The sequence below is a fragment of the Protopterus annectens genome, chromosome 5.part0, assembly GCF_019279795.1.
Source record: "Protopterus annectens isolate FY-2018-M chromosome 5.part0, PAN1.0, whole genome shotgun sequence".
Taxonomy (NCBI): Eukaryota; Metazoa; Chordata; order Ceratodontiformes; family Protopteridae; genus Protopterus; species Protopterus annectens.
Window position 1 is genome coordinate 88,544,137 of NC_056735.1, and position 27,920 is coordinate 88,572,056.

The 27,920-nt window shown below is 42.3% G+C and overlaps 1 protein-coding gene across 1 annotated transcript in view; it reads left to right on the forward strand.

The window, feature by feature from the left end:
* USP25 (ubiquitin specific peptidase 25) overlaps positions 1 to 27,920 on the forward strand; it is a 2,531,105-nt gene that overhangs the window by 1,336,782 nt on the left and 1,166,403 nt on the right. Inside the window, exons 14-15 of the mRNA XM_044071806.1 lie at positions 229 to 232; positions 529 to 538. Coding sequence (XP_043927741.1) covers positions 229 to 232; positions 529 to 538 — 14 coding nt within the window. The remainder of the gene's footprint in view (positions 1 to 228; positions 233 to 528; positions 539 to 27,920) is intronic.

Below are 27,920 nucleotides of genomic sequence, written 5' to 3' on the forward strand. Positions count from 1 at the left end.
TCCCAAAAGAAAAGCACCTTCACATCAATCAAAAAGAAATGCTAGCAGTGATAAATGCTATTATAGCTTTCAAGGACCTTCTACAACCAGGTCAGCTATTGATAAGAACAGACACCACCACAGTTATGTGGTACATAAACAAGCAGGGAGGAACACATTCTTATCCCTTATGCAGACTGGCCATGTCACTTTGGAACAGGGCCATGGACTTACAAATGGAATTACAAGCACAGTACTTGCCAGGCAAGGAAAACACGCTGGCAGACAACCTAAGCAGGAATATGACAGATACACACGAATGGAAGTTGCATCCAAAAGTTTTTACAGAAATAATCCAAGAATGGGGAAGGCCAGACATAGATCTCTTTGCCTCCCACAAAAATCATCAATTGACAAAATTCTGCTCAAGGATCTTCCATCCAAAGGCCTGGAGAGTGGACGCTCTCTCTTTCAGTTGGACATCAATGACAGTTTATGCCTTCCCACCTCTTCCTCTGCTGCCCAAAGTCCTATTGAAGACCAGAGCAGACAGAACAAAGATGATCCTCATGCTCCAGACTGGCCAAGGCAACACTGGTACCCACTCCTGAGGAGCCTGACGCATTCCCCACCATGAACCCTGCCTATAATGCCGCCTCTTCTGACGCAGCACAGCTTCAAAACTCTTCACAGTCAGCTGAAAACACTCAATCTAGCCGCATGGAAGATTCCTTAGCAGCGCAGCAGGCCCTGCTCTCCAAGGAGGTGCAGGATGTCATTTTGGAGGCCAGAAGGCCATCAACTAGAAAAGCTTACTCTGCAAAATGGAAATGTTTTTGTGTTTGGAATGAGAAAAAATGCCAGTGCCCTGGAAAACTGAATTTACCTCAAATACTACAATATTTGGCTGAACTGCTAAGCAGTGGACTTTCGTTCTCCTCCATCAAAATCCATGCCTCAGCCATTTCTGCAGAATACAACACTGATCCACCTTTATTCTCTCACCCTCTATTAAGACAGTTCCTCAGAGGGGCTAAGAATTTAAGACCTCCAAGAAAACAACCAATACCTGCTTGGGATCTTAATTTCATACTGGGAAAACTGACTTTGCCTCCTTTTGAGCCAGCTGCCTCATCAGATTTACAATATTTGTCCTGGAAAACAGCTTTCCTTCTGGCTATCACTTCAGCTCATAGAGTTTCAGAACTGCAAGCTCTCATGGCTGTGCAGCCTTTTATCATCTTCCATCAGGACAGAGTTTCATTACGTACCAACCCGTCCTTTATACCTAAAGTGGTATCCAGGGTATCTTTAAATCAGGCCATACATTTACCTACTTTTTATCTTAATCCTCAAACAAAGGGGAGAGATTACTGCATTCCTTGGACATCCACAGTCAACTGCGTTATTATTTGGACAGAACAAAGCCTTTCAGAAAATCAGAACAGCTTTTTGTGGCCTATGCGGTAGGAGCTCAAGGAAAGTCAATATCCAAATAGACAATCTCAAAATGGATAGCCCACTGCATACGCTTTTGCTATTCCTTTCATGGCAAAACTGTACCTACAGGCATTAGAACTCATTCTACCAGGGCCACAGCCACCTCTGCAGCCTTCCTCAGAGGAGTTCCTACCAAGGATATTTTAGAAGCAGCTACTTGGAGTTCTGTGCATACCTTCTCTAAGCACTACAACCTACCATTATACTCCAAATCTAGAGCAGGCTTTGCCACTGCAGTCTTGCAGGGCATTTTGGCTCCTCCTAGCTCCACCTAGTGCCTACCACCCCTTTCTTAGCTTTGGGATTCTACCCATCTGTTATGACTGCAGCTGTATGCACGATGAACATAGTACAGTTTTGTACCTACCATAAATGTAGATGTTCGAGTGCTAATACAGCTGCAGTCCAGGTTTCCCTCCCTCCTTCCCCTCTAGGGGTCTTTTTTTATGGTGTATTTGCTTGCAACTACTGGTCTTTGATTATATTGCATTGCATTATTACATAACTTTATGTATTGCCTTCCCTCTGGGGGCACCTGACATCTGGGGCAAGAAAAACTGAAGAAAATGGCGTCGGCTGGTTCTTTTATACCCCCTGTCGCACTGATGTCAGGGAAGAGGCGACGACAACCGACGCCAGACCTAGAATTTGGAATTCGGCCGACCGAGGACCCGCCTGACGGCAGGAGAACCCATCTGTTATGACTGCAGCTGTATTAGCACTCGAACATCTACATTTATGGTAGGTACAAAACTGTACTTTTCCCCCCAGAAGATTCTCACTCTTCAGCCCCTAAAAAGGTTAAGAGACTTGATAGGGTCTCCAAGGCTAATAGATGCTTGCTTCCTCATCTTCAGTCTGATTGTACAGCCGTTTCTGTCTCATTATCAGCTGGCAGTAGGCTTTTACTGAATCCAAATCCCTCTCCAGGGAATTGAAGGCAAGGTAGTTTTGTGAAGAGAATTTTCTCTTCAACCACTTTGGCTTTTAAAATTGTTAATTATCAGGACCATAAGTGGAAGTAGATGTTACTGTGCTGAATCTTTAAGGGAGTACTATACTAATCTGCCTTCAGAGGGTAAATCTTTCAGAATCCATTCATTTTTAATATTTATTAGGTCTTTAAATGTGCCCTAGTGTGTGTGATTGTGCAGATACTGTGTCTAGGACCACTGTTGCTGTCGTAGGGGAGGTACGTCTTAGTATGTAACCAGAGGTTCACTGTTGAACGCAATACACCTACAGGCGTACCCTAGGGTTCCATATTGGGTGCTAAACTGATTTAGTACGCAGATGACTGTACAATCATCTCCTCCACCACCACTCTTAAAACTAACTCTGGATGCTTTCTCTTATACCGAATGTTGGATGATAGATAACCACCTATCACTCAGTGCATCAAAAACTAAAATTATTTTCCTCTTCAAAAAGTACCATTATAGACGAGAACTCATTCTCCATTACTAGCCAAAACAATACCTCTCTCGAGGTAGTGTCCCATGCAAAGCTTCTAGGAGTCCTTATTGATGAATAGTTAAAATTCGATACCCACCTACCAACTAATATAAAGAAAACTCGCCAGAAACTAGGCATGCTTTACTGCCATAACCACCATATCACTCCCACTACTAAACTTGTACTCTCCAACACCTTCTCTCCTATATGGTGCCCCACTTCTTACCAACATTCAATCTTCTCTAAAAACAAAGCTATCCTCCTGTTGTAACAACATTTCTAAGTTTGCTACCAGTTATAAATCTTTCTCCCACCACTGCAATGCCCTTCACAAACTAAGTTGGCTTGAACTTCCCAACTATCTTACCTACATTCAACTTGCTCATGCCCATAAACTCATCTTTAATCCTTCCATCTGCTCCTCCTTTGCCTCCAATGCACCTACCCAGCAGACTTCTAAGATCCAATAACCAGAATTTGCTTGAACTGCACAAGCCTGCTCATCCTCTAGGCAAACACCTGCTATCCTTTTCACTAACACCTCTGGAACTCTTTGCCACCTCTGATTCGTACTACAGACAGCCACTCTACCTTTAAGACCCCGCTTCATTCCTATCTCAAAACCCTCTGGATATGTTCCTTCTCTCATCCCACACGACTCACCTCTTTTTTTCCCCATTTCTCACACTGCTTTACTTCTCTCTTCTCTCCATCACACTGAGCGTCTGAGTACCACCATCTTCACTTTTCTCATTTACTCTCCTACTCTTGCTCTACTTTTTTTTCTTATTGCCCCACCCTTCTTACCTTCAACAGTTAATACCTCTTATCCCCATCCTACTGAACTCTGCCAAAATTTCATGTAAAACTGGAATGTCAACCCTGTGTTATTTCACATTGTAGTCAGTGTAACAGGAGTATGCACCTGTGTGTGTGTGTGTGTGTGTGTGTGTGTGTGTGTGTAATTTTACCTTTTACTTTTTGAACTGAATTTTCGTGCTGCGGTGGTGGTGCTGTGGTAGTGTTGTCGCCTCATAGTAAGACGTTGTCCTGTTCAATTCTCAGCTAAAGCGTCTTCTGTGTGGAGACATGCGTGAATGGGCGTACCTTCGTTGAAGGTTGTACGGTAGGGCTGGCAACTCGGTACTTAAAAATCTACTGCCAATCAGCGGACCGGAGTTCCACTGTGGCGACCCCTAACCGGGAAAAGCCGAAAGATGCAACAAGCTACTTTCACCCATGATTGTGGTGCTGTGGTAGCGTTATCGCCTCACAGTAAGACGCTGTCCAGTTCGACTCTCAGCTAGAGCGTCTTCTGCGTGGAGGTATGCGTGAATGGGCATACCTTCGTTGAAGGTTGTGTGTCAGGGCTTGGTAACTCGACACGTAAAAATCAACTACCAATCATTAGCGGACCGGAGTTCCGCTGTGGTGACCCCTACCCGGGAAAAGCCAAGAGAGACAAACTTTTTGAACTGAATTTTCACTACAATCGTAGATTTTTTTATCATGTTATTTAATACGATCATTCTTCAATAGTATTACATAAATGTAAATGCATTGTCTTCATATTATGTTATGGAGCTTTTCTCCCCGGGACTCCATTGAAAACGGGCTCTTCTTGGTCCAATGGACTATCCCCCCGGTAAGCAAACTGTAAATAAAATAAATGAAGCTAAATGTGAAATTTTGAGCTCTGGTTTACATAAAGAAGTTGTTTGGTTCTTTAGCTACTCAGGTACTCAAATTGATGGAGGAGGGAATTTGGTTCAGGGAGTTGTATTTTTTCATCTCCGGTTATAAACTATAGATCTCTACTCCCTTCAGAAAACTGAACAGACCCTGCTTATTTCTGGCAAACAGGGTCCAAAGAAAAGATGGCAGGAGGAGATGATGAACATTAACAAAATGCCTTTTAGGATGCCTAAGCTTGCATTATATGTCCAACTCTGCCCTGGACACTGAGCCTCACTCTCCTGCATTTACATGCTGACCCTACAGATAATAGATCCTATACATTTAGGCCACAGGGACAAAGGTGTTTGCTTCAGTATGTTTCCATTTCTGAAGAAAGAACTCGCCTTTAGATGAACTCTAGAGCATTTCTTGCTAAGAATATCTTTCCATATCAAACTTTCCTTTCCCTGTATTATCCTTTGTGTTATTCACAACTCTGGGAGCATTTATAAAGAGCCCTAACCCTTGAAATAGCCATTTGAGGACTTGCAGGCATTATGTCTTTATTTTGACAATGTCTCTTTGTAGTGTCTTTTTCCCCTGAAGTCTGGAGGCTTTAACCTAGATAGTCTCCTTCCAAATACATATTCAAAATCCCTCCTTCACTCTGTCATACGGGATTAGGTTTCTATGGTTCATGAAGAACCAACAATGTCCATCGTGTTTCACTGTTGCAGTCATTACTCTTGGGTTATCCTGCTGGCAGGCTACCCTCAGTCGGCCAGAATTCCAAAGTCCAGGTCCGGCATCTGGTGCTGTCGCCTCTTCCCTGACGTCAGTGTGCCAGGGGTATAAAAGATGCAGCCAACGCCATTTTCTTCAGTCTTTCCTGCTGTGCGGTGCCCGAAGCAAAAGCAGTTAGCAAGTGCCGGTTGGCCGACTCCTGAGATTTTCAAATCCGAATTTCAGAACCGAAGTCTTCATTAAAGCGAAGTACCCCATTGGGGAAACTTTTTTCTTGCTCCAGACCGATGTCAGAAAAAGTTAACAATTGTATTTCTTGTGGGAAGCAAATACCTCATAAGGACTTTCACTCTTACTGTATTCCTTGTCTAGGCCCTGATCACAATGTTGCTAGCTGTCATTTTTGCGCTAGATTTAATCAACGCACTATTAAGAGTCTGTTCGATTTTGCATTTCATTACTTTGGCCGAATATTACATAATGTCGTCGGAACAGCCGACGACCGGAGTTTACAAAAAACGCAAGGACAAGGAAAAGGATAGGCATCCGAGGTCCAAAACCGACGAGGCCTCCACTAGGCCAGTCGCCAGTTCTCAGTGAGGCGCTTTCACAGCCCCTGGCGCCCGCTACCTCAGAGCCACAGGCCGCTTCCGACTCCCACGTGGAGCCGACTGGGCCTCTGGATACTTAAGGTATTGGACCCTCGGAAATCATTCCCTCAGATGCGTCCGGAGCCGCTGAGCAGGCATCTGCTTCTGAGGGTATCTTCAGACGTACACAGCTATATGTTAAGCCATCTTCAGCTTCAAAGACTAAAGCAGCTATAAAGACAAAGAAACAAGTACAATATTCTCCTACTCAGATTTCCATGCCTAAAAAACAGATGCTCAAAATGGCTGAAGACCTAATTACTTTGATCAGGGGTTCCCATCCCCCTCCTGATAAGAGGTCTAGGCAAGAGTATGATTCTTCTGATCAGGTTTCTATTTCCTCTGATTCCTCTTCTGAACAGGATTATTCCATGCTTCCCTATGAGGATTCTGATGCTGAAGAATCCATTCCTTCAGCCTCTCCTCCTGAAGATTATTCTTTTGGGGAAACCCTACATACCATGAGGGAGCATTTCCACTGGGAGAGCCAAGATTATTCTGAATCTAAGAAAAGGCTCTGAGACTTTCTGCTACTTCCTCAGCACAGACCCCTTGCTATTCCACCTGTTCTAGACATAGTAGATGTATTTTCAGAGTCCGGACTGTCCCCTGACTGTCAATCTCCTGCACCGGCTAAGCCAGACAGATACTACAGGGTTCCGGATTCTCATAAATTCCTATATAAAAACCCTACTGCTGACCCAGAAACTATATCCCAGGGTCCCAAAGGAGTCAAAGCTTCCACTGCAAAAAACCCTGTCCCCTCTGATAGGGATTCTAGGGCTCTGGACAGATGGGGGAAAAAGTTTGCACTTCTGCTATCTTGGCTGTAAGGGCTTTAAATTGTCAAGTTTCATATGCTTAAATATCAGCAATATTTAATGTCACTGTTTAAACAGAAATTGTTGACAAATACTGAATGTTCAGAGAACAAGGAAATGCAGGATTTATTGCATGCAGCTGAGCAAGTGGCAAAGCATACTTTGCAATGTGGTTATGATTCACTGGAGGCCTCTTGCAGGGCCGCTGTTACAGGTTTTGTTATTAGAAGGCATGCTTGGTTAAATGAACAAGAATCTGCCTGATCGTGTTAAAGCAAAATTATTAGATGCTCCATTACAGCATGATACTTTGTTTTGTACTAAAGCAGAAGAGGTGTTGAAAAAAATGGAGGATAAAGCAAAATCCATGCAGACAGTTAAGGATTTCTTACAGGTACAGCCACCCATATTTAGCAGGAATTGGCCTTCTAAAAATTGGTCCTTTCCAGAGGCAGATACAGGCGTCCCAGAGGCAGATCTCCGCTCCAAGGCTCATACAGGCCTAAACAATGGGGTGCTTCTACCTCCAAAAGTGGAGAAGACAAATCACAACCTTACAGGAAATGGTCCCAATGACTTTCCTCTACCAGATCCAAGCACTTTTCTTTTGGCAGCCTCCTTAGGGGGAAAACTAGAACTTTTTTCATCTAATTGGCAAATGGTTACCCAAGACGAATGGGTCTTGAACATAGTGTCCCAAGGCTACAGGTTCCATTTTCACACCCTGCCAAGGTCAAAATGTATGCCAGACCTGCCACACAATCAATGGGCAGAGGCACAAAAACAAATTACAGCCCTCATGGACATGAGGGCCATTCAACAAGTACCACAACAAGAGCAGGAGCAAGGATTTTACTCCAGACTTTTCCTAGTGCCCAGAAAGGACAAAACCTGGAGACCAGTACTGGACCTGTCTACACTAAATACATTTCTGGAAGTTCCAAAATTCAAGATGTTGACTCTACAACAGCTACTGCCCATGCTGGGCAAGAAGGCTTGGCTTGTAACTTTGGACCTAAAAGAGGCATACCTGCAAGTCCCAATCAGACAGTCTTGCAGAAGATACCTCAAATTCATAGCTGGCTCAATGCACTACCAATTCTCTGCACTGCCCTTTGGCTTATCTACTGCGCCCAGGGTCTTCACAAAATGCTTGGCACCAGTAATTGCGTTCTGCAGACAGAGGAATTCAAATATATCCCTACTTGGACGACTGCCTAATTCAAGCAGAGAACAAAGACATTCTTCTACAGCATCTGGCGTTTGTAAAAAGATTACTTATTTGCCTAGGGTACACAGTAAATGAAAAGAAATCAAAACTAGTGCCCTCTCAAGAGATAATATTCCTGGGTGCAAGCTTAAATACAACTGCCCAGATGGCTTATCTCACGCCAGTCAAACAAGAACAACTGACTTCTTACTTCAAAAAATTGGCAACAAAAACCCACTTATCTGCAAGGAAAATCCTGCAGGCCTTGGGTTTCATGGCATCCTGCATTCTACTAATTCCATATGCCAGACTGCATATGAGGAAACTACAGTGGTATCTAAAAAGTGTTTGGACTCAGCATTGCCACAGCCTGGAGACAGTTATTACACTCATTCCCTGCCTGCAGACAGTAGTTACACTCATATTCCCTGCCTGCAACAGGAGTTTCAATGGTGGGCAGAGGTCTGTCACCACAGCAAGGGTCTGCAATTCTGTTTACCCACAGCCAGACAGACACTGACAACAGATGCATCAGATTATGCCTGGGGGACCCATATGGCAGGAAAATGTATTTGGGGCACATGGCCTGCAAACCAGATGCATCTTCATATCAGTCAAAAAGAGATGCTAGCTGTTCAAAATGCCCTGACAGCTTTCAAGGATCTACTTCTTCCAGGACAGCTACTGATAAAGACAGACAATACTATGGTCATGTGGTACATAAACAAGCAGGGAGGTACACATTCCTACCCCTCTGCAGACAAGCAATGACCTTATGGGACACAGCATTGACTTACCAAGTTCACCTGCAAGCACAATTCCTGCCAGGAAAAACAAATACTCTGGCAGACAAACTAAGCAGAAACCTCGTGGATCCCCACGAATGGAAACTGGATCCACAAGTCTTCAGCATGATAACAAGGAAATGGGGATGCCCAGATATATATCTATTTGCCTCCCCCTCACAACTACCATTTCCAGGGATTTTGCACAAGGATTTGTCACAAACAAGCATGGAGAGTGGACGGTCAATCCTTCAGCTAGAAAAATCTAACAGTATATGCCTTTCCTCCACTGCCTCTCCTTCCCAGGGTACTCCTAAAGGTCAGACAAGAGAAGCCAAAAATTATACTGATTGCACCAGACTGACCATGCCAGCACTGGTACCCAATCCTAAAGAGCTTGTCTCAAGGTCCAGCATGGATATTGCCTCAAACTTCTCACTTGCTGACCCAACAAAACAATCGGATCCTGCACAGCCAACTCAGGACCTTAAATCTGGCAGCATGGCGGATAATGTAGCCATTCAGAACACTCCTCTTTCAAAAGCTGTTATGGATGTTATCTTGGAGGCCAGGAGGCCCAGTACCAGAAAATCTTATGCAGAAAAATGGAAGAGATTCTATGCTTGGAACAAGGCATTGACACTTGTGTTCCAAATATCCCTCAGATTTTACAATACCTAATTGAGATGTTGAACAAAGGCCTTTCTTTTTCATCAATTAAGATACATGCCTCTGCCATTTCAGCCCATTACAATACGGAACCACCTATCTTCTCTCACCCTTTAATAAGGCAGTACCTCAGAGGGGCCAGAAACATTAGGCCTACAAGGAAAGCACCAATTCCGGCATGGGATCTCAATTATGTTTTGGAAAAACTCGCACTGCCTCATTTCGAGGCAGCCTCAACAGTGGATATAAAATTCTTATCATGGAAAACAGCTCTGCTCCTAGCAATAACCTCTGCAAGACGAGTCTCAGAGTTACAAGCACTCATGGCTGTGGAACCTTTTATCATTTTTCATCCAGACAGGGTTTCTCTGAGGACAAACCCAACATTTATGCCTAAGGTGGTGTCCAGTGTGGCCCTCAACCAAACCATTCACTTGCCTACCTTTTATCCAAATCCACAGAACAAGGGTGAGAAAATTCTGCATTCTTTGGACATACACAGGCAGTTACGCTTCTACTTGGACAGAACTAAAGCCTTCAGAAAGACTGAGCAACTTTTAGTGTCATATGCTGCAGGATCACAAGGAAAGGCCATCTCAAAACAAACTATTTCTAAATGGATAGGCCATTGCATCCATTTCTGCTATCCCCAGCATGGCAAATCAGTGCCTAAGGGCATTAGGCCTCATTCTACCAGAGCAGCAGCCAAACTACCACTTACCTCTTTGCTCTAAATCCAGAGCAGGCTTTGCCACTGCAGTTCTGCAGGGCCTCATAGCCTCTCCTAATCCTATTTAGCCCAGCCACCCATCCTCAACTTTGGGATTCAACCCAAGAGTAATGATTGCAACAGTGAAACACGATGAGCATAGTACAATTGTGTACCTACCTTAAATGTAGATGTTAGAGTGTATTCACTGTTGCAGTCCAGGTTACCCACTCACCATCCCCCTTTTCTTTGCTGGGACTTATCTGTACTTCTCTATCCTATACAACCTATGTGGTGTATTTGCTTGTAGATGAAGGAAATGTTTTTGTGCATGCATATTTTTTCAGCCTACCAATTGAGACTGCACATAATTTTGAAATAAAGTATCCCCTTTTTTCACTCGTTTATCACAACTGTCTGTGCCAACAAATGCTTCAGATTTTGTCTGAAGAGCAGTTTAGATGGCAAACAGGTGTGGCTATGGGGCATTCCAGACAGGCCAAAGCACAGCAGTGTCAAAGGGATACTAGCTGGGATCCGTGCAGTAGTATCATTTTCTTTTTAATCTGGGGTCTTTGGGACTTGTATGCGATTACAGACAGCACCACAATAACGTGGCACTTCAACTACCTGAAGGTCAGAAGGTAGCTCATCTTGCATTCCATCAGGGCAATATATAGTGGCAAGCAAGCTGTGTAGGATCAGGATAGGCCCTCCCTACTGAAAATTACCCAAATGGGTCTTTCTGAGCTTGATCTAATCATGGGGAGAGCCTCAAGTAGATCGTTCTCCCCTTCAAAATGTTCACCTAACTGGATTCTGTTTCAGGAATAGATGTATTTCAACACTTATCACTGATATTCAGGGTCATTCTCAAGATTCAGAGTGACTCTTCAAAGATTTTTGTGGTAACTCCTCACAGTCTGAGGCAACAGCGGCTCTCCATTCTTGTGAAATCAGCCAGGGGCAATTGCTGCAATCTTCCTCACAGATTGGATCTACCAGACCTGAGGTGTTCGATACACCACGGTCTCAAACTACTGCTACTTGACTGCCTGAATGATTCAATTCTTATACCTTTTAGGCACCTTTTTCATGAGGACGTGCAGCATGTTGGCAAGAAGACTTAGGAAATTGTATATTGACAAAAGGAAATGGATTTTCTGGTTTGTGTCTAGCCAATGACTAGGGCCCCAATAAGAATCTTGCACAAATATTTGAGAACTGGTGGTACAAGTTAATATCTTCTTGGTTGTCTTATTCCATTGTCAGGGTTCATCTTGTTATTTTAGCATGCCAGCCCATGACTCAACCCTTGTCCTGTTTATTTCTCGTTAAACAAGCCTTGAAAGGGGTTTTGCAAACGAGGCCACCTAGAAAGAAGGTGGCTTTTTCTTGTGACCTTAATTTTGCACTGGAAAAACTACCCTTGTCTTCATTTGAAACGGGGCGTGTGGCAGATTTAATGTTCATTATTTGGTGCTCTGTCTGCAGTAGGAGTATTTTAGTTGCAAGCTCTCATGGTGGGTGAACACTATCTGGTGTTTCATTTATGCCCAAATTAGTGAATCAGGCCATCAGTCTCCTGGTGTTACCCAGAACCTCAGAACTAAAAAGAAAAACTTCTACATAATTTTAGACGTACATAGATTGCTCAGCTACTATCTTGACAGAATGAAGTCCTTGAGGAAAGTATTAATTTCTTGTGATGGGACTAAGAAAAGACAACTCCTCTCAAAACAACCTACATCAGGATGGCTGTCCTGAGCGATTACTTTTTGTTATTCCCTTCATGGCAGATCTGTTCCAGGCATATTCTGAGAACCTGATCTACCATGATGTCATATCAGAAAGGGGTGGATGCTGGACACATTCTAGAGATGTACTGACTTCGGTTCACAAACACATACCAAGCACTTTCCCAGTTTTCTTTATTAACGATCTGGTACCTCGGCCTTTCGCCTTCAAAGGATCATAAAAAGTGTGTGCTAACAAAGGTATATATACACACATAGAGTGATACTAATTAACACAGGCTTCTGATATTAATTAATTAATTAGTCAAATGCTGAGATGATCACATTATTTAAAGTGCCATAGACAATATATTCAAAGTGCAAACAGTACATAGTATAATACCATTAAATAATTCACTAAATGGATGTATTTACAAACTCCATCTATAACATTAATAATAATATTATAATATAATAATAATAATAATAACAATAATTCAATAAATTAAATACTTAACTCCAAATTCAATCCATAAGGCTTCAGTGTGTTATATTTCAAAATCATTTTAGTTTCTAATTCAAGTAATTTGTGAATATAAATTCCCCCACTTTCAAAACAGAATGGCTTGCCCAAAATACAAAATCTTAAACTATTCGGGCAACCACCATGTTCATCAAGAAAATGTTTGGCCACAGGACTAACTTCATTATGATTTTTGATATCTCTTAAATGTTCCAGGATGCGAATTCGAACCATCCTTTTAGTTTGTCCTATGTACCATATATCTACACATGAGCAGCCTAAGATGTATACTACTCCTACCGATCTACAATTAAAATAGAATCTAGGAGAAAATGGAATACCATTAATCCTATTGATATTAATGGCCTTCACACAGAGGCTGCAATGACCACATGGATATGTACCTACTGAAAGACTCACTCTCTCATCTCCTTTTGAAAAGTTATAATTTAATAACTCCTTCAAATTTTTCCCCCTCTTATAAGAAAAAGTTATGTGTTTGGGAAATAAATGACCTATATTTTCATCCTCATTAATTAAATACCAATATTTCCTCACCAACTTCATTAATTCATCAGATAAAGGGGAGAATTTGGTAACAAAAAAATAATTTTTCATCATTATTATTTTCTATTTTCTCAAATCCTGTAGAATTAGGTCTATCCAAATCATTTTCAAAATTTCTGTGTTCATTATAATTAACAATACCAAGTACTTTATTTTTACACATTAATAAATGATCTTTATTATAACCCCTCTTCATTAACTTCAACTCAACATTGTTCAGTTCTCTATACCTCTCATTTTCATCACTAGTGTGGTCAAAAATCCTTTTGAATTCACCTAAAGGTAATGAACGCACTAAGTGTCCAGGATGCATGCTCTTCGCATGTAAAAACATGTTGACCGAGGTATCTTTCCTAAACTATCTATAACCAATGTAATCATCTTCATGATACAGTGTTATATCTAAGAAATTAATTTTCTCCCTATTATATTCAAAAGAGAAGGTTAAACCATGATCATTATTATTCAAATTATCAAAAAAATTAAAAAATTCAAGAATATCACCACTACATATCAAAAAAAGATCATCAATAAATCGCTTATAAACTATTACATTCTTTTTATAAAAGGACGTAGGATAAATATATTGTTTTTCAAAAAATCCCATGTACATAATGGCATATGAGGGCGCAAATGCAGCCCCCATAGCCGTTCTTTTCAATTGCAAGAAAAAATCATTATTGAAACAAAAATAATTGTGGGTAAGACAAAATTCTAACAATTTAATCAAGAACGTGGTTCTAGGTCCATCTCCCAACATTTCCATTACTGCTTCGAGCCCCCATCTTTTATAAATATTAGTATATAATGACTTCACATCTATGGTTACCCAATAGTAGTCATTACACCATTTAATTTGAGAAAGCTCATTTATTAAATCCTGAGTATTAGAAATATGGGCTGTCACTTTTTGTAAATGTTTTTTTAGGTGAAAATCCAAAAAGATGTTAATATTACTCAGAAAGGAGCCTATTCCTGACACTATTGGCCTACCTGGAGGTTTTTCTAAACATTTGTGCACTTTAGGTAAGGCATAAAAGATAGGTGTCAGTGGTTTCTTAATGAATAATTTGCCAACATCACTATGGCTAAAAAAGCCAAGACGTTCCCCTCTTTCCAATAGATTTAATAACTCAATATTGAATTCTGTTATAGGATCCTTACCTAAACGTTTGTATTCAGCTTCATTATTAAGCAAATCATTAACTATCTCACAGTAATTAGATTTATGTAAAATGACCCTTTTACCACCTTTATCTGCACACTTGAAAATAAATTCCCTTTTAATTTTCATCATATTTTTTAAGGCCATCCATTCACTTTTATTTAAGTTATATTGTTTTGAACATTTATGAAAATTCTTCATTAATAGTGTCATTTCTTTAAATATGACCTTAAAAAAGGTGGCAATAACGGGTACTTAAATATTAGGTGTAAACTTGCTATCAGAAGTTAAATACGGAAGTGACAGTCTCCCATATCCCGTATAATAACCTTCACTATTAATCACATTAGTCACATTTTCATCTTCAAGATAAAAATCAGCATTCTCATAATCATAGAGAGATAAATTCAATAATTCATCATCATCATCATCATTACATTCAGGATTATTACCACTAGGTAAATTATTCGCAGTATTAGCAGTATAGTTTTGAAAAAATACTTTCAATTACAATTTTCTAATGAACTTTTTCAACTCCACATACAAATCACCAAGTGAGGGGAAAATAAGTAGGCACAAATTTGCTGCCTTTAAGCAGCACAGACCTCATAACATCACTAATAGCCAAATCAGACAAATTAATTAAACATAGAGTCCGTTCATCCTGTGCACTCACATATTCATTCCTTGAAACGATTTCTGCCCTTTCTGCCATTCCTTCTTCGACCCAATTTATTGGTCTGAAAGGAATTATCAGTTTTAGATGAATTAGAAGAACCATTTGCGCCCTCATTTTCAGCATTCCCATTATTAATGAAGTCAGCAAATGTCACATTTTTAACGCTGAAGTTATTTCTTTCTCGTTCCCCCGAGGACGCTGAAGTACTGCGTTGTTTCTGTGAGCTTCTCCTGACCTTTGATCTACTGCGCGTCACTTCACGTTGCCAAGAGAATAGGACGCCAGTTTCATAGTCTTTCATATCTCGCAACAGTTTATTTCTTTTTCGTTGTAGGATATCAGTCTCTAATTTAGAAATTTTATCATTAATTTTAGAGAATTGCATCTTGAAACAGGACTCCCCCACCACCTCGTCCTGTAGATGCAAAATTTCATTTTTAAGTTTTTCATGCGCCCTCTGGTTCCATTTTATTAGAATACGGAGCCACTTATTAGTACACTCTAGAGAATCCTGCTTCCATTCATCCAGCAAATCATGTTCCTCCTCGGAAAATTCAGTAGCAGGCAGTTTTTCAATGCGCAAACCTCTAGGTGTTAAATTTAAATTGATATATTTTTCCAAAAGGCATGTATCAAGGAATAAGGCAATTTCTTTTGTCATCAGTCTATCCAGAAACACAAAACGATCATCTACCTGTCTTTTTCCACCAACATTCCACGGATCCATATTAATAAATTTCCTTTCTCGTTCATTGACCATATCAGCAAAACAGGTTGCTCCTGGCATAATGTTCTGCCCCGAAGCTCCACTTGCCTGAGTCATTTTCACTGGTAAGTGTTTGATAACGAAAAAGCAAATATCCACAAACACTATCGAAAGAACAGCAGTTCACAAACACATACCAAGCACTTTCCCAGTTTTCTTTATTAACGATCTGGTACCTCGGCCTTTCGCCTTCAAAGGATCGTAAAAAGTGTGTGCTAACAAAGGTATATATACACACACAGAGTGATACTAATTAACACAGGCTTCTGATATTAATTAATTAGTCAAATGCTGAGATGATCACATTATTTAAAGTGCCATAGACAATATATTCAAAGTGCAAACAGTACATAGTATAATACCATTAATTAATTCACTAAAAGGACTTACTTCGTCTTGTGTAATTACATTTCCTAACAATTATAGACTGGATCTTTATGGGTCCAGAGCTAACTTTGCTAGAACTCTTCCCCAGGGGTTGCTGGATTTTTATCTTTCCTTGTCCTAGGTTGGTTAATCAATTCATATAGCTAAGTGATACTGCAGCAGTGGGAATGATTGAATCTAGTAGCGTTGTGTAAGAACGTACCATAACATTAAATGGTCAGATTCGCACACTGCTACAGTGGCCGCACCCAGCCTCCGGTCCCCTTTTTTTTCCTATTCATTGTTTTTAGGGGGAGTGTGAAATGCTTTTATGTTTATATCTTAGAGGTTCAGGGTTAAGTTGCTTCCCGTTTATATTCCTACAGGCAAGCAAGTCCTGAAGCAGCTTTCTTCTGGCTGTTTGTTTGATATTGGTGTTCGTCAGCAGGAAGAGGAGAGGGGTGAGAGAGAGAGAGAGAGCTTTTGAAAAATGCAAGTTGCTTTCTAGGCAGGACACAACCCAAATGGCCAAAGAATACTGCAGCAGTGTAGAATTTCAGCATCTGCTTTTATAAAATCTTACAATTGTACATTTTGTAATACTGAGTAAGAGATGATAGGAAGCACATGCTTTGCTGGGTTGTAGTAGATATGAGGTACCGAACAGGTTAATGTGAAGTAGAATTTAAAAGAAGAGAAGGTAGATGGTTGTGTGTTCAGCTTTACAATGGTCAACTTTAAATCGATGACTTGAACCGTGCATAATTTTTTTAATGCATTAAATTTAAGGCTTCTGGGAAAGCAGTTGTTTACTTGGGTATTCGCTTACAATAGTTTCAAACCTCATTCTTTTGCTTTTTATTTTTGTCAAACTGCTTGCCAAGTACTCCTTTTAAAATAAATTACATTGCATCTTGCAGATCTACAGGAGAGGTAATTCCAAACGCACCTTGCAAATCTCTCCTAATTTATTTCTCAAACCTGCAGGCTGCATATCGGCCAAAAGTAGGCACAGGAAAAAAGTGCAACTAGTTGCTTTGCAGATGCAAGAAAGCTCACCTGTTTTGTTTTTCATCTTGTTTATGAAGTCTTCAACTTAAAGTAAAGTCATTAATGCAGACATCCCAGCTTGATAAAACCGGATAAGTATTTTCTTTTAGTTCTGTATAGAATATGTTGCCCATGCTGTAAATTGCCAAGAAGTCTTGGGTGTCAGGCTGGCACCTGATTTTCCTCCACCATTTTGGGTGACTCCACTCTGGCCACTTGTGCCTTAAGCACTCCTCTATTTCTCCAGGTGGTGTTGGTGTTGCACATACAGCCACCAAAGACTGGAGGGATAGCTATGTCCTCTGCAACTCTTGGGTTCCCTTGGTAGGCAAGAGCGGGCCCCTCTGTCTCATAGAAACAGGCAGGTGAAGTTTCTTACCTTAGCTGGGACAGGCAACTTCCATTTTGGACTAGTATGACTGATGAGTTTGTTTTCAATGAAGGGAAGGCTAGGCCATGCAGGAAATATGAGCTTGGTGAGAAGACCACCCAGTCCCCTAATACTGTTTCTGAGCATAAGATCACCCAAGTCTCCTGTTACTGTTTCTGAACATAAGACCACCCAAGTCCCCTGTTACTGTTTCTGAGCATAAGAACACCCAGTCCCCTGTTACTGTTTCTGAGCATAAGACCACCCAGTCCCCATTTACTGTTTCTGAACATAAGATCACCCAGTTCCCTGTTACTGTAGACAGGGAAGATTTACTGGGATTTGTCACTAGTACTTTTTCCTTTTTTTGCAGGAAAAAGAGTAAGAATTTTTCTTTGTGACATAGATTTTGTCAGAAGAGCAGGCATGACAGAGGGAGCAGTGTATCTCAGGAATTTCTTCACAATCTGAGCACTCTGATTCTGAGGAAATTAGCTTCAGATTTCTTTCCTGAAGATTTCACCTTTTCTGAAACTAAGATGAGAGAAGCTTTTCCTTGTGAGCAGAATTAAATTAATATAGAACATAGGCTTCAAGTGGGAGCAGAATGAAATTGTACGGCAAATGCATTGAGTTATTACAGCTGGAAATTGCAGCTTCTGCAACTATTCCTCCATTGCTGCCTGCTTTAGAGAATGTTTTTCTCATTGCTTCTATCTTACTTGGTAACGAAGCTGCTACCACTAGGAAGTCAGTGTTATACCGGGTACCTCAGGATCCTGTGCATTCATTTTCTTATCCTAGAACAGAGCCGTCAGTGAGTTTTCTTTTAAAATCTGCTGAACAGATCACTGTTAATTCCATTCAATCAGGGATGGGAAAGCAATTGCACAAGTTGTTATTTTATTTGTTTTATTGACATTAACCGGGTTAGTCCAACTGGGCTTGGGACCCATTTTCAGTGGAGACCCGAGGAGAAAAGCCCCAAGAAATGCAGCCGTTTACAACAGAGGTTGTACAATCACTAAGTAGGTCTTTTACAAGCACAGTTTACACAAATAGATGATGTTGTTGTTGCGTCTTTTGGCTTTTCCCGGTTAGGGGTCGCCACAGCAGAACTCCGGTCTGCTAATGATTGGCAGTAGATTTTTTTGTGTGCTGAGTTGCCAGCCCCTGACGCACAACCTTCAACGAAGGTACGCCCATTCACGCATGTCATACTTAAAAAAAAAAGAGAGAGAAAAGTTATACAGTGTTGAATATGAACAAATTGGTTTCACAATAAATATGTTAGGCAAATCAAAGAAGAAAATTAAAAGCAGTATACCTGTATTATATTACAGGGTAGCAGTGTAGTTTCATATTTGCAGTACTGGTTTGTTTTGTCAGTGCAGGTATCCTAGATTTGGGGAGAAGAAAAAAACAGGCTTGATTTGGTCAAAAACATTTGAAAAGTTGAAGAAAACTTATTCCTCTAAGACTTTATCATTCAGAGTTTTAAATTGAAGTTCATATGCTAAGGTGTTTGCTTTTAACCTTTGCGAACATTCAGAAGTTATTGCTTAACCTTCCTTCTAAGGTAAAAAAAAAAAAAAAAAAAAAAAAAAATTTGAGTGGCTCCAAAATATACCTGGTAACTTGAGAATCTGGTAAAAGTTTATGCTTATGCTGCTGGGGATTTCTTTGCTAGAACTGCTGTTTATGGAGAGTACTGGTTTGGCCTTGTTCTCAAAATCTTCTTCAAAATGTCAAAATTAGTAAATTCTCCCTTGTCCGTTCTGCAGCTGAAATACTTAAGATAGTTGAAAAGTGAGTGGATACAGGACTCACTGTCAACTGTTTTAGTGAATACAAATGGAGAGGCAGTCACTGAAGAGACTACTACCAAACCTGGGCACACATGCAAAACCCCCCTGATCCCCCCCATATTTGGACACCCCCAAATTGATGTATAACAACTGTGAAGATAGCACAACAGTGGAAAAAGATGATAAAATCCACTAATGATTAAAATAGTTTTGGCAAATCGCTCTCAATTCAATTGTATTCACCTAAACTACAGTCAGTGTCGTAATAGCAACCCAAGTTGATTCAAGGAGTTACTCAGATTTTTCAACCCTCCTTTTTTGTGATTGATGAGAATTTCCTGTCTTCAGCCCCCTTTTTCAATAAACTGTTTTAAGCAGTAAGGTGTTCCCAAATAGGATTTTAAAACAAAATGGCAAGAAGGCTGAAAAAAAAGGGGAAAACCCCCAAAAAGTCAAGGGCACTCCCCTGTCAGCAAGACTGTTTGCTTGCCCACCCCCCCCTTCCCACCTTGGCACCCTCACTTCTGCTTCCTTTGAAGCACCAGATTGTTAGGCGTGTTCTGATTGTAATTTATTAGGGGTGCGCTTGGCAGTGGGAATTCCTTCCTCATCCTGGGGCATCCCTGTTGCCCAGTGAACCAGGTTTCTGTTTCCTCCCATCTTGCACTGAATGCTGGCCCTGGGAGTGGAAGAAACAGACAGTACCTACCTGCCACCATTGGCAAAGGCTTTTATTCAATAATTTTTTGATAGGGAAGGATCTTGGAGGTCTGTGCTGTTCAATTTCCTTTTTAAGTGAACATTCCAAAGTTCAAAATTTTATCCCATCAATCTCTTGTAACTCTGCTCCCCCACCTTCAGCTTTCATGGTAAAGCTTAGATGTAAAAGATGCCTGTCATCACATTCCTTTTGGTGAGCAGGTCAGGTGGATACGTTTTGCTGTGTGTGGCGTACACTCTCAGTTGTGTCTTTTACCCTTTGGACTCTCTACAGCACCAAGGGTATTCACAAAATGTATTGCTTCAGTTATTGCCTTTTGCAGATGTCAAGACATTCACATCTTTCCATATTTAGATGTTTCTCATCTTTGCAGGCTGCCAGGAGTGTTCAGAAACTTCAGAATTTTCTGCTCAGTTTCCAAGTCAACTTTCAGAAATCTTCTCTCTTCTCTTCCCACAAAATTGTATTCCTTGGTTGTACGTCTGCCCTAGGAAGAGCCTTTCTTCCTTTGGACAAAGTAGAGATACTTAAGCACTTCTTGAGCTTTGCCAATCAAGCTTTTCCAGATTTTCGGGTATGTGGCACCCATAATTCGAATGCTTCCCTGGCCAGGCTACATATGAGAAAAATACAATGGCTTGTTCAGCAACATCTCTCAGATTCATAGGTAGATATTAGGCTATCTGCCCGAAGGCATTTATAAGCCTAGCCAGAATGTGTAGACTTTCGCCGCTCCCCTTAGATTAGTTCTCTGTGCCTCTGTCCAGCAGAGCCATTGAAGTGATCCCCGGGGTAAACTTTGCTTCCCATCCACTTGTCAAGGTTTCTCTTGAAGAGTGTTAGTGAGGAGCTCTGCCTGATGTAGATTGGAATCTTGTTCCAAAGCATGGGAAGTCTCTGGGACAGGAATCTATCCCTCCAGCACATGCTATTTGTTGTGGTGAGGTTTAGATCCCTAGAGCATGGCTCGAGGGGATATGGTTTTCTTTAGGTGGAGCATCTCCAATTCTGGGTTGGACATGGCCTTGTATGTCGGGCAGAGATCACCTCTGAGTAGGCGGAATGCAACTGAGTACAGCTGGAGTTTCTTCAGTCGAGCTGCATAGGGCATCTGTTTGAGGCCAGTGATCCTCTTGGTGAGGTACTTCTGTGGCCTTTCCAGCTGTTGCAGGTGTCTTGTAACGTATATCCCAAATGGGGCATTGTACTTTGGGTGTGATGATGAGTAGAGGGCCACAATGACCTCTGTATGTGTATGAAAACACTTGATGTGTATGCAAACACTTTTGTGATTAGGTGGGCCAGATAGGATTTTCTAACCACTTTGGCAATGTGGTTATCAAAGGAGAGATTACTGTCTACTTGGGTCCCCAGATCCCATATTACATCCCCTGTATTTAGGGGACTGCCACCTATGTGGTAGTTTGTGGATACTTTGTTTTTTTTCCAAAGGGGATGACTATGCACTTTTTGGCATTTAGCTTGAGGCCATGGTTTTGACACCAGGTATCTGTCTTAGTGAGACCCTTTTGGAGGATGTCTGTGTCAGCAATAGTGTCAGTTATAGCCCCTAGTTTGCAGTCGTCTGCAAACTTGGTCAGCCGTAGTCCTCCTGTGCTTGCCTGTACCTTTGAGAAATATATGCCGAACAGGACAGGTCTTAGTACTGAGCCCTGGGGAATGCCGCTTGTAACCGGTTTAGAGTCAGACCTAGCTCCCGCAACTCTTACCATGTGGGTTCTGTTTGTGTGCCAGTTGGCAACCCATCTCATGACGTAGGGATTTATGTTCAGGCTGGTGAACTTGTCTATAATACCATCTGTAGCATTGGTAACTGTCTCAAGTCCACCAGGTTTAGGAGCCATGATCTGCCCTTAGCAAAGCCGAACTGGGTAGGGTCCAGCGTTGGGAAGTTCCCCATGTATCTGTTAATAAGATCCATGATGATGCGCTCCATAGCCTTGCAGACCAAGCTAGTCAGGCTTATAGGACGATAGTTCCCGGGGTCTGTTGTTGCTCCTCTTTTTTGTGGAGCGGAGTAACTGTTGCTGTGCTCCACTCTATGGCCACGTAGCATGTGGAGAGGCTGAGTTTGAACAGTGCGTTTAGGTGAGGGGTTAGTTCATCTTTGAGCTCGTGTAGGATGCAGCCTCGGACACTGTCCGGTCCCATTGATGCTGTGTTTTTTGGCTTTGGAGAGGGCTGTTTTAACCTGAGTGTCTGATTTCAGTGGCACTACATTCTTCTGGTATGGTTATGGGCCTGTTTGGGGGTGTGAGAGGTGTGAAGTTTGTACTGAACCTGTCTGCCAGGATGTTTGTGATATCTGTCAGTTCAGTGTATTTTGTGCGATTCTGCACCAACTCCAAGCAGATCTGAGAATTGCCACTTAGATATTCTTGACATAGCTAAAGAAAGCCTTGTGGTTATCTTTGGAGTCCTTGGCGATTTTTCTTTCGAAGCTAGCTTTGGATGATTTTATGAGGGGTCGTAGTTTCTTGCTGATATTGATCAAGGATGTCTTCCCTTCTTGAGATTTTACTCTCTATTTTTTTCTGTACTAGTTTCCTCCTTCTATTGTATAGCTTGTTTATGGCAGGGGTCCACCAGACTGGTTTCCTTTTCTTGAAGGAGTGAGTCTTGGTTTTGCTTTGGATAGCACGATCCATGTATTATTATAGGTGCTCATAGAGTGCATTAGTAAAGGATTTTGCAGCTTGGGCAGCGTTATCCTTTAGCATGGGGGCTTTGAAACTTTCCTCCTCGGTCTTAAGTAACATGAAGTTTGCTTTTGAAAAGTTTTTCACTGTGGTTTCCTTGATCAGGGGTGGGGCGGAATATGGATATCCAGAGTGATTAGTTTATAGTCGGATATAACCAGCAAGGGGTTGACCTCCGGTGTGGAACACAGGTCGCCCATGTCGGTGATGACCAGGTCCAGTATGTTGTCACTTCTGGTGGGGGTGTTGACCAGTTGATCCAGGGCGTTTGAGTTTATAAATTCTTGGAAATGTTGGGCAAGGGAGTTAGCACTTGAGTAGTTCTCCCAGTTAATGTTTGGATAGTTTGAAATCACCCAATATCAGGATGTTTGGTAGGACCTTTGTTTCCCAGTGTTTCCAGAAACGCGGAATGGGGGTCCTGGGACATGGTGGGTGATCTGTAGCAAGCTACAATTTGAATTGCAGTTTTGCCCGTTAGTGGATGATCTCTGAAGCATCGTGCTGTGCCACTAACCTAGAGGTTTGGATACCCTTGATGAATATGGATACGCCTCCGCCCTTTGTATTTTGGTCTTGGTTTTGTGGCCAAAAAGTATGGTATGAATTGTAGTCTGGTAGTGCTGGGGTGCTCTCTGGAGCCTTAAACCAGGTTTCTGTTACTGCACATATATTGATTTTCTCCATACTGTGGAGTGCCTCGAGTGCGTGCATTTTGAGGTTTTGACTTTTGTCATTGAGTAGCATTACCCTCAGTTTTTTGTTACTTGTGCTATTTACGGTGGTGGATGTCCTTCAGGAATGCAACTGCAGTCATAACATATGGGTTGTCCTGCCTCAGGCAGCCCTCGGTCGGCCGAATTCCAAAGTCTGGGTCCGGCGTCGGCTGGTGTCGCCTCCTCTCCGACGTCAGAACGGCTGGAGTATAAAGGCATCGGCCGACGCCATCTTCTTCAGTCTTTCTTGCCGCGGTGCCCGAAGCAGAAGCAGTTTGCAAGTGCCGGTCGATCAGCTCCTGTGTTTTCAGTACCGAAGTCATCTAAAAGCTAAGTACCCCGTTGAACATTTTTTCTTGCCTCAGCCGATGTCAGAACAAATTGAGAAAGTTAATAATTGTTTGTCTTGTGGTAAACAAATACCTCATAAGGACTTCCATTCTCTTTGCCTGCCTTGCCTGGGCCCAGACCACGACGTCTTGGCCTGTGCTGCCTGTGCTTGCTTTAATAAGCGCACCCTCAGGTGCTGGGCAGAATTTGCCGAAGAATTTTTCGGTGATTTGGGCTTCAGGACTAAAGGATGCCTGCATCGTTCTGTTTTCAACAGTTTTTTATTTTTTTGCATATTATCTTGTTTGTTATCATGGCAAAAAAAAGATTACAGGAGAAAGACTTTCTATTTGGGCTTCAGGACTAAAGGATACCTGTATCGTTCTGTTTTCAACAGTTTTTTATTTTTTTGCATATTATCTTATTTGTTATCATGGCAAAAAAATTAGATTACAGGAGAAAGACTTTCTATTTGGGCTTCAGGACTAAAGGATACCTGTATCGTTCTGTTTTCAACAGTTTTTTTATTTTTTTGCATATTAACTTTTTCGGTGATTCTTTTGCTTATATCATGCCGTCGGATCAACCGACAACTCAATCTTCCAAAAAACGTAAGGACCGGGACCGACATCCTCGGCCCTCGTCATCTACCGATACTCCTCCTAAACCCTCCGCGAGTGCTTCGGTCCCTTCGGAAGCGGTAATCCAACCGCTCCAGGCCGACGACTCAGCGGTAACTCGTCCTTCGGTCTCGGAGTCCACTCCGGTGCCGGTTGTTGACTTTCCTCCAGAAACCGAGGTCCTGGATGTACCCGACACCATTCCTGTGGACAAGGTTACACCAGCACGTGGTGCAGCTAGGCCCCCAGTATCCGTGTCCATCAAGGCCTTTGCACGTGCTAAGGCCGCCAGCCAGGCCAAGGCCCATCCTAAACCTACTGCTCAGGCCCCCTCTTCTGACAAACAGATCATGTCCCTTGCTGCAGATGTAATTTCTCTTATTAGGGGGTCTCAGCCTCACCCAGACAGAGGTTCTCAGCCGCCTGCAGAGAAAAGGTCCAGAACTGAGCAGGCCGACAACCTCTCTTCAGATGAAGCCTCTGGGGATTCTGAGCATTCTGATACCCAAGAAGAATCCTTCCAGGCCTATGAGGACTCTGATGCTGAGGAATCAATTCCCTCTGCCTCTCCTCCAGAGGATTTTTCGTTCGGTGAAGTCCTACACTCCATGAGGGAGCATTTTAAATGGCAGGGCCAGGAATTCTCTGATTCCAGGAAAAGGCTACGTACCTTCCTCAAGCTTCCCCAGCACAGGCCTTTAGCCATCCCTCCAGTTATGGATGTCCTGGATGATGTTTTCTCCGACTCCAGTGCTAACTCTGACTCTCTCCCCCCTGCTCCTGTCAAGCCTGACAGATATTATAGGGTCCCTGACACACACTAGCATCTCTTTAAGGCCCATTCTGTGGATCTAGAAACAATTTCACAGGGCCCCAAGGGGGTGGCTACTTCCACTGCCAAGAATCCACTGCCAGCGGATAAGGAAGCTAGATCCCATGAGAGATGGGGTAAAAAAGTTTATACCTCCACCACCCTGGCTATGAGGTCACTTAACTGCCTTTTTCATATGTTTCAGTACCAGGATTTTTTACTGGATGACTTACAGAAAAAGCTAGCCTCCCCTGAGTCTACTGATTTTAAGGCATTGCAGGACCTAGTGCATAACACTCAGCAGGTTAACAATCATTTTCTTCAGTGTGGTTATGATGCATTGGAGGCTTCATGTAGGGCAGCTATGACTGGGGTTGTTATACGTAGACATGCCTGGTTAAAAGAACAGCCTCTGCCAGACCATGTTAAAGTAGTTACTTGATGCACCTCTGGAAAAACAGAAGCTTTTTGGTGCTAATGCACAAGATGTGTTGAAGTCCATTGAGGAAAAAGCTGAATCAGTACAGACAGTCAAGGATTTCCTCCAGGTTCAGCCACCCAGATTCAGCAGGAATTGGCCTTCAAAGAATTGGTCCTTTCCAGACACTGACAAGTTTCAAAGGGGAAAAAACAGGCGTGGCCGAGGTAGAGGGCAATACCGAGGTTCCTACAGGGGCCGCCAGTGGCAACCACCAAATCAAAGAAGTGGCACAGGCAGCCCAGCTGCACCACAAGTACAACCACAATGACTTGACTTTCATACCGTCTACAAAGGCTCAAAGCGAAGCACCCTTGGGCGGAAAATTATCCTTATTCTCAAAAAACTGGCATATCTTAACCAAGGACAACTGGATTCTGGATTTAATAGACAAAGGTTACAGATTCCACTTCCATACTTTACCAATAAGACAAGGCATGCCAAACCTGCCACATCATCAAAGGGCAGAGGCACTCATTCAACTTTCAAAGCTGTTAAACATAAAAGCAATAGAAAAGGTTCCTCCACAGGAACAAGACCAGGGATTTTATTCAAGACTGTTCCTTGTTCAAAGAAAGGAAAACAAATGGAGGCCTATACTGGACTTGTCTACTCTAAATACTTATCTCATTGTGCCAAAGTTCAAAATGCTGACGCTGCAGCAGCTCCTTCCCATGCTGGGCAAGGGGTCTTGGCTGGTCACTCTGGACCTCAAGGAGGCATACCTGCATGTCCCAATCAGACAAAGCTGCAGAAGATACCTCAGATTTCTTGCAGGGACAGAGCATTATCAATTCCCAGCATTGCTGTTTGGCTTATCTACTGCGCCCAGAGTGTTCACGAAATGCCTGGCATCAGTAGTGGCACACTGCAGACTCCAGGGGATTCAAATATACCCCTTCCTGGACGACTGCCTCATACAAGCAGACAACAAACAAACCTTGATTGCAAACTTGGACTATGTCATTCAATTACTACAGGCCTTGGGATACACAGTCAACATACAGAAATCAAGACTCCTGCCATCCCAACAAATTATTTTCCTAGGAGCCAAGCTGGACACAAACACACAAATGGCTTATCTCACAGAGGAAAAACAACAGCAGTTACCAGAGTACTTCAAAGGCCTAGCAAAGTTCTCCCAGCTGACTGCAAGGAAAATCCTGCAGGCCCTGGGGTTCATGGCATCTTGCATTCTTCTGATACCTTTGGCAAGACTTCATATGAGAAAGCTGCAATGGTACTTAAAAAACTTATGGTCCCAACACAGCCAAAGCCTAGTGGACGTAATCCCACTCATTCCATGTCTGCAAAGAGAATTTTTGTGGTGGGCTCAAGCAAGTCAGTTAAACAAAGGCATATCTTTCAACAAACCTCAAGCAGGTCAAATGATTACAACAGACGCCTCAGACCATGGATGGGGGGTGCACATGGAAGGCAGATGCATTCAAGGTCAATGGACACCAAGGCAAAGGCATCTGCACATAAACCAAAAAGAGATCTTGGCAGTGATACATGCAATCGAGAACTTCGAAAAATCACTTCAACAAGGACATTTGCTAATAAGGACAGACAACACCACTGTGATGTGGTATATAAACAAGCAGGGAGGCACTCATTCTTATCCCCTCTGCAGACTAACAATGATTCTCTGGGAAAAATCCCCAAGTCTGAAGATACACTTGCAATTCCAGTTTGTGCCAGGCAAGGACAACATTCTGGCAGACAAGCTGAGCAGGAATTTCTTGGATCAACACAAATGGATGCTGCATCCTCACATTTTCTCACAAATAACAAGGACATGGGGAAGACCGGACATAGATCTCTTTGCTTCTCACATGAATCATCACCTGGAAAAGTTCTGTACAAGGACCCACCATCCTTTAGCCTGGAAAACGGATGCTCTCTCCTTCAGCTGGAATTCCCTAACAATTTATGCATTCCCTCCTCTACCGCTGCTGACCATGGTGATACTAAAGATCAAAGCAGAACAACCAACAGGCATTTTGATAGCTCCAGACTGGCCAAGGCAGCACTGGTACCCATTGCTGTTGAGCATAACTCGGACCAAGCCGTGGCCTCTGCCCCTATGGCTTCTGCTTCTAACACAGCACAATTACAGGACTGTTCATCAGAACCTGAAAACATTGCATCTGACAGCCTGGAGGTTTCCATAACTCCTCCCGATATCTCTCTTTCCAAAAAAGTTCAAGAAATCTTACTGGAAGCACGCAGACCTTCCACAAGAAAAACCTATTCAGCCAAGTGGAAGAGATTCATCATCTGGAATGCTAG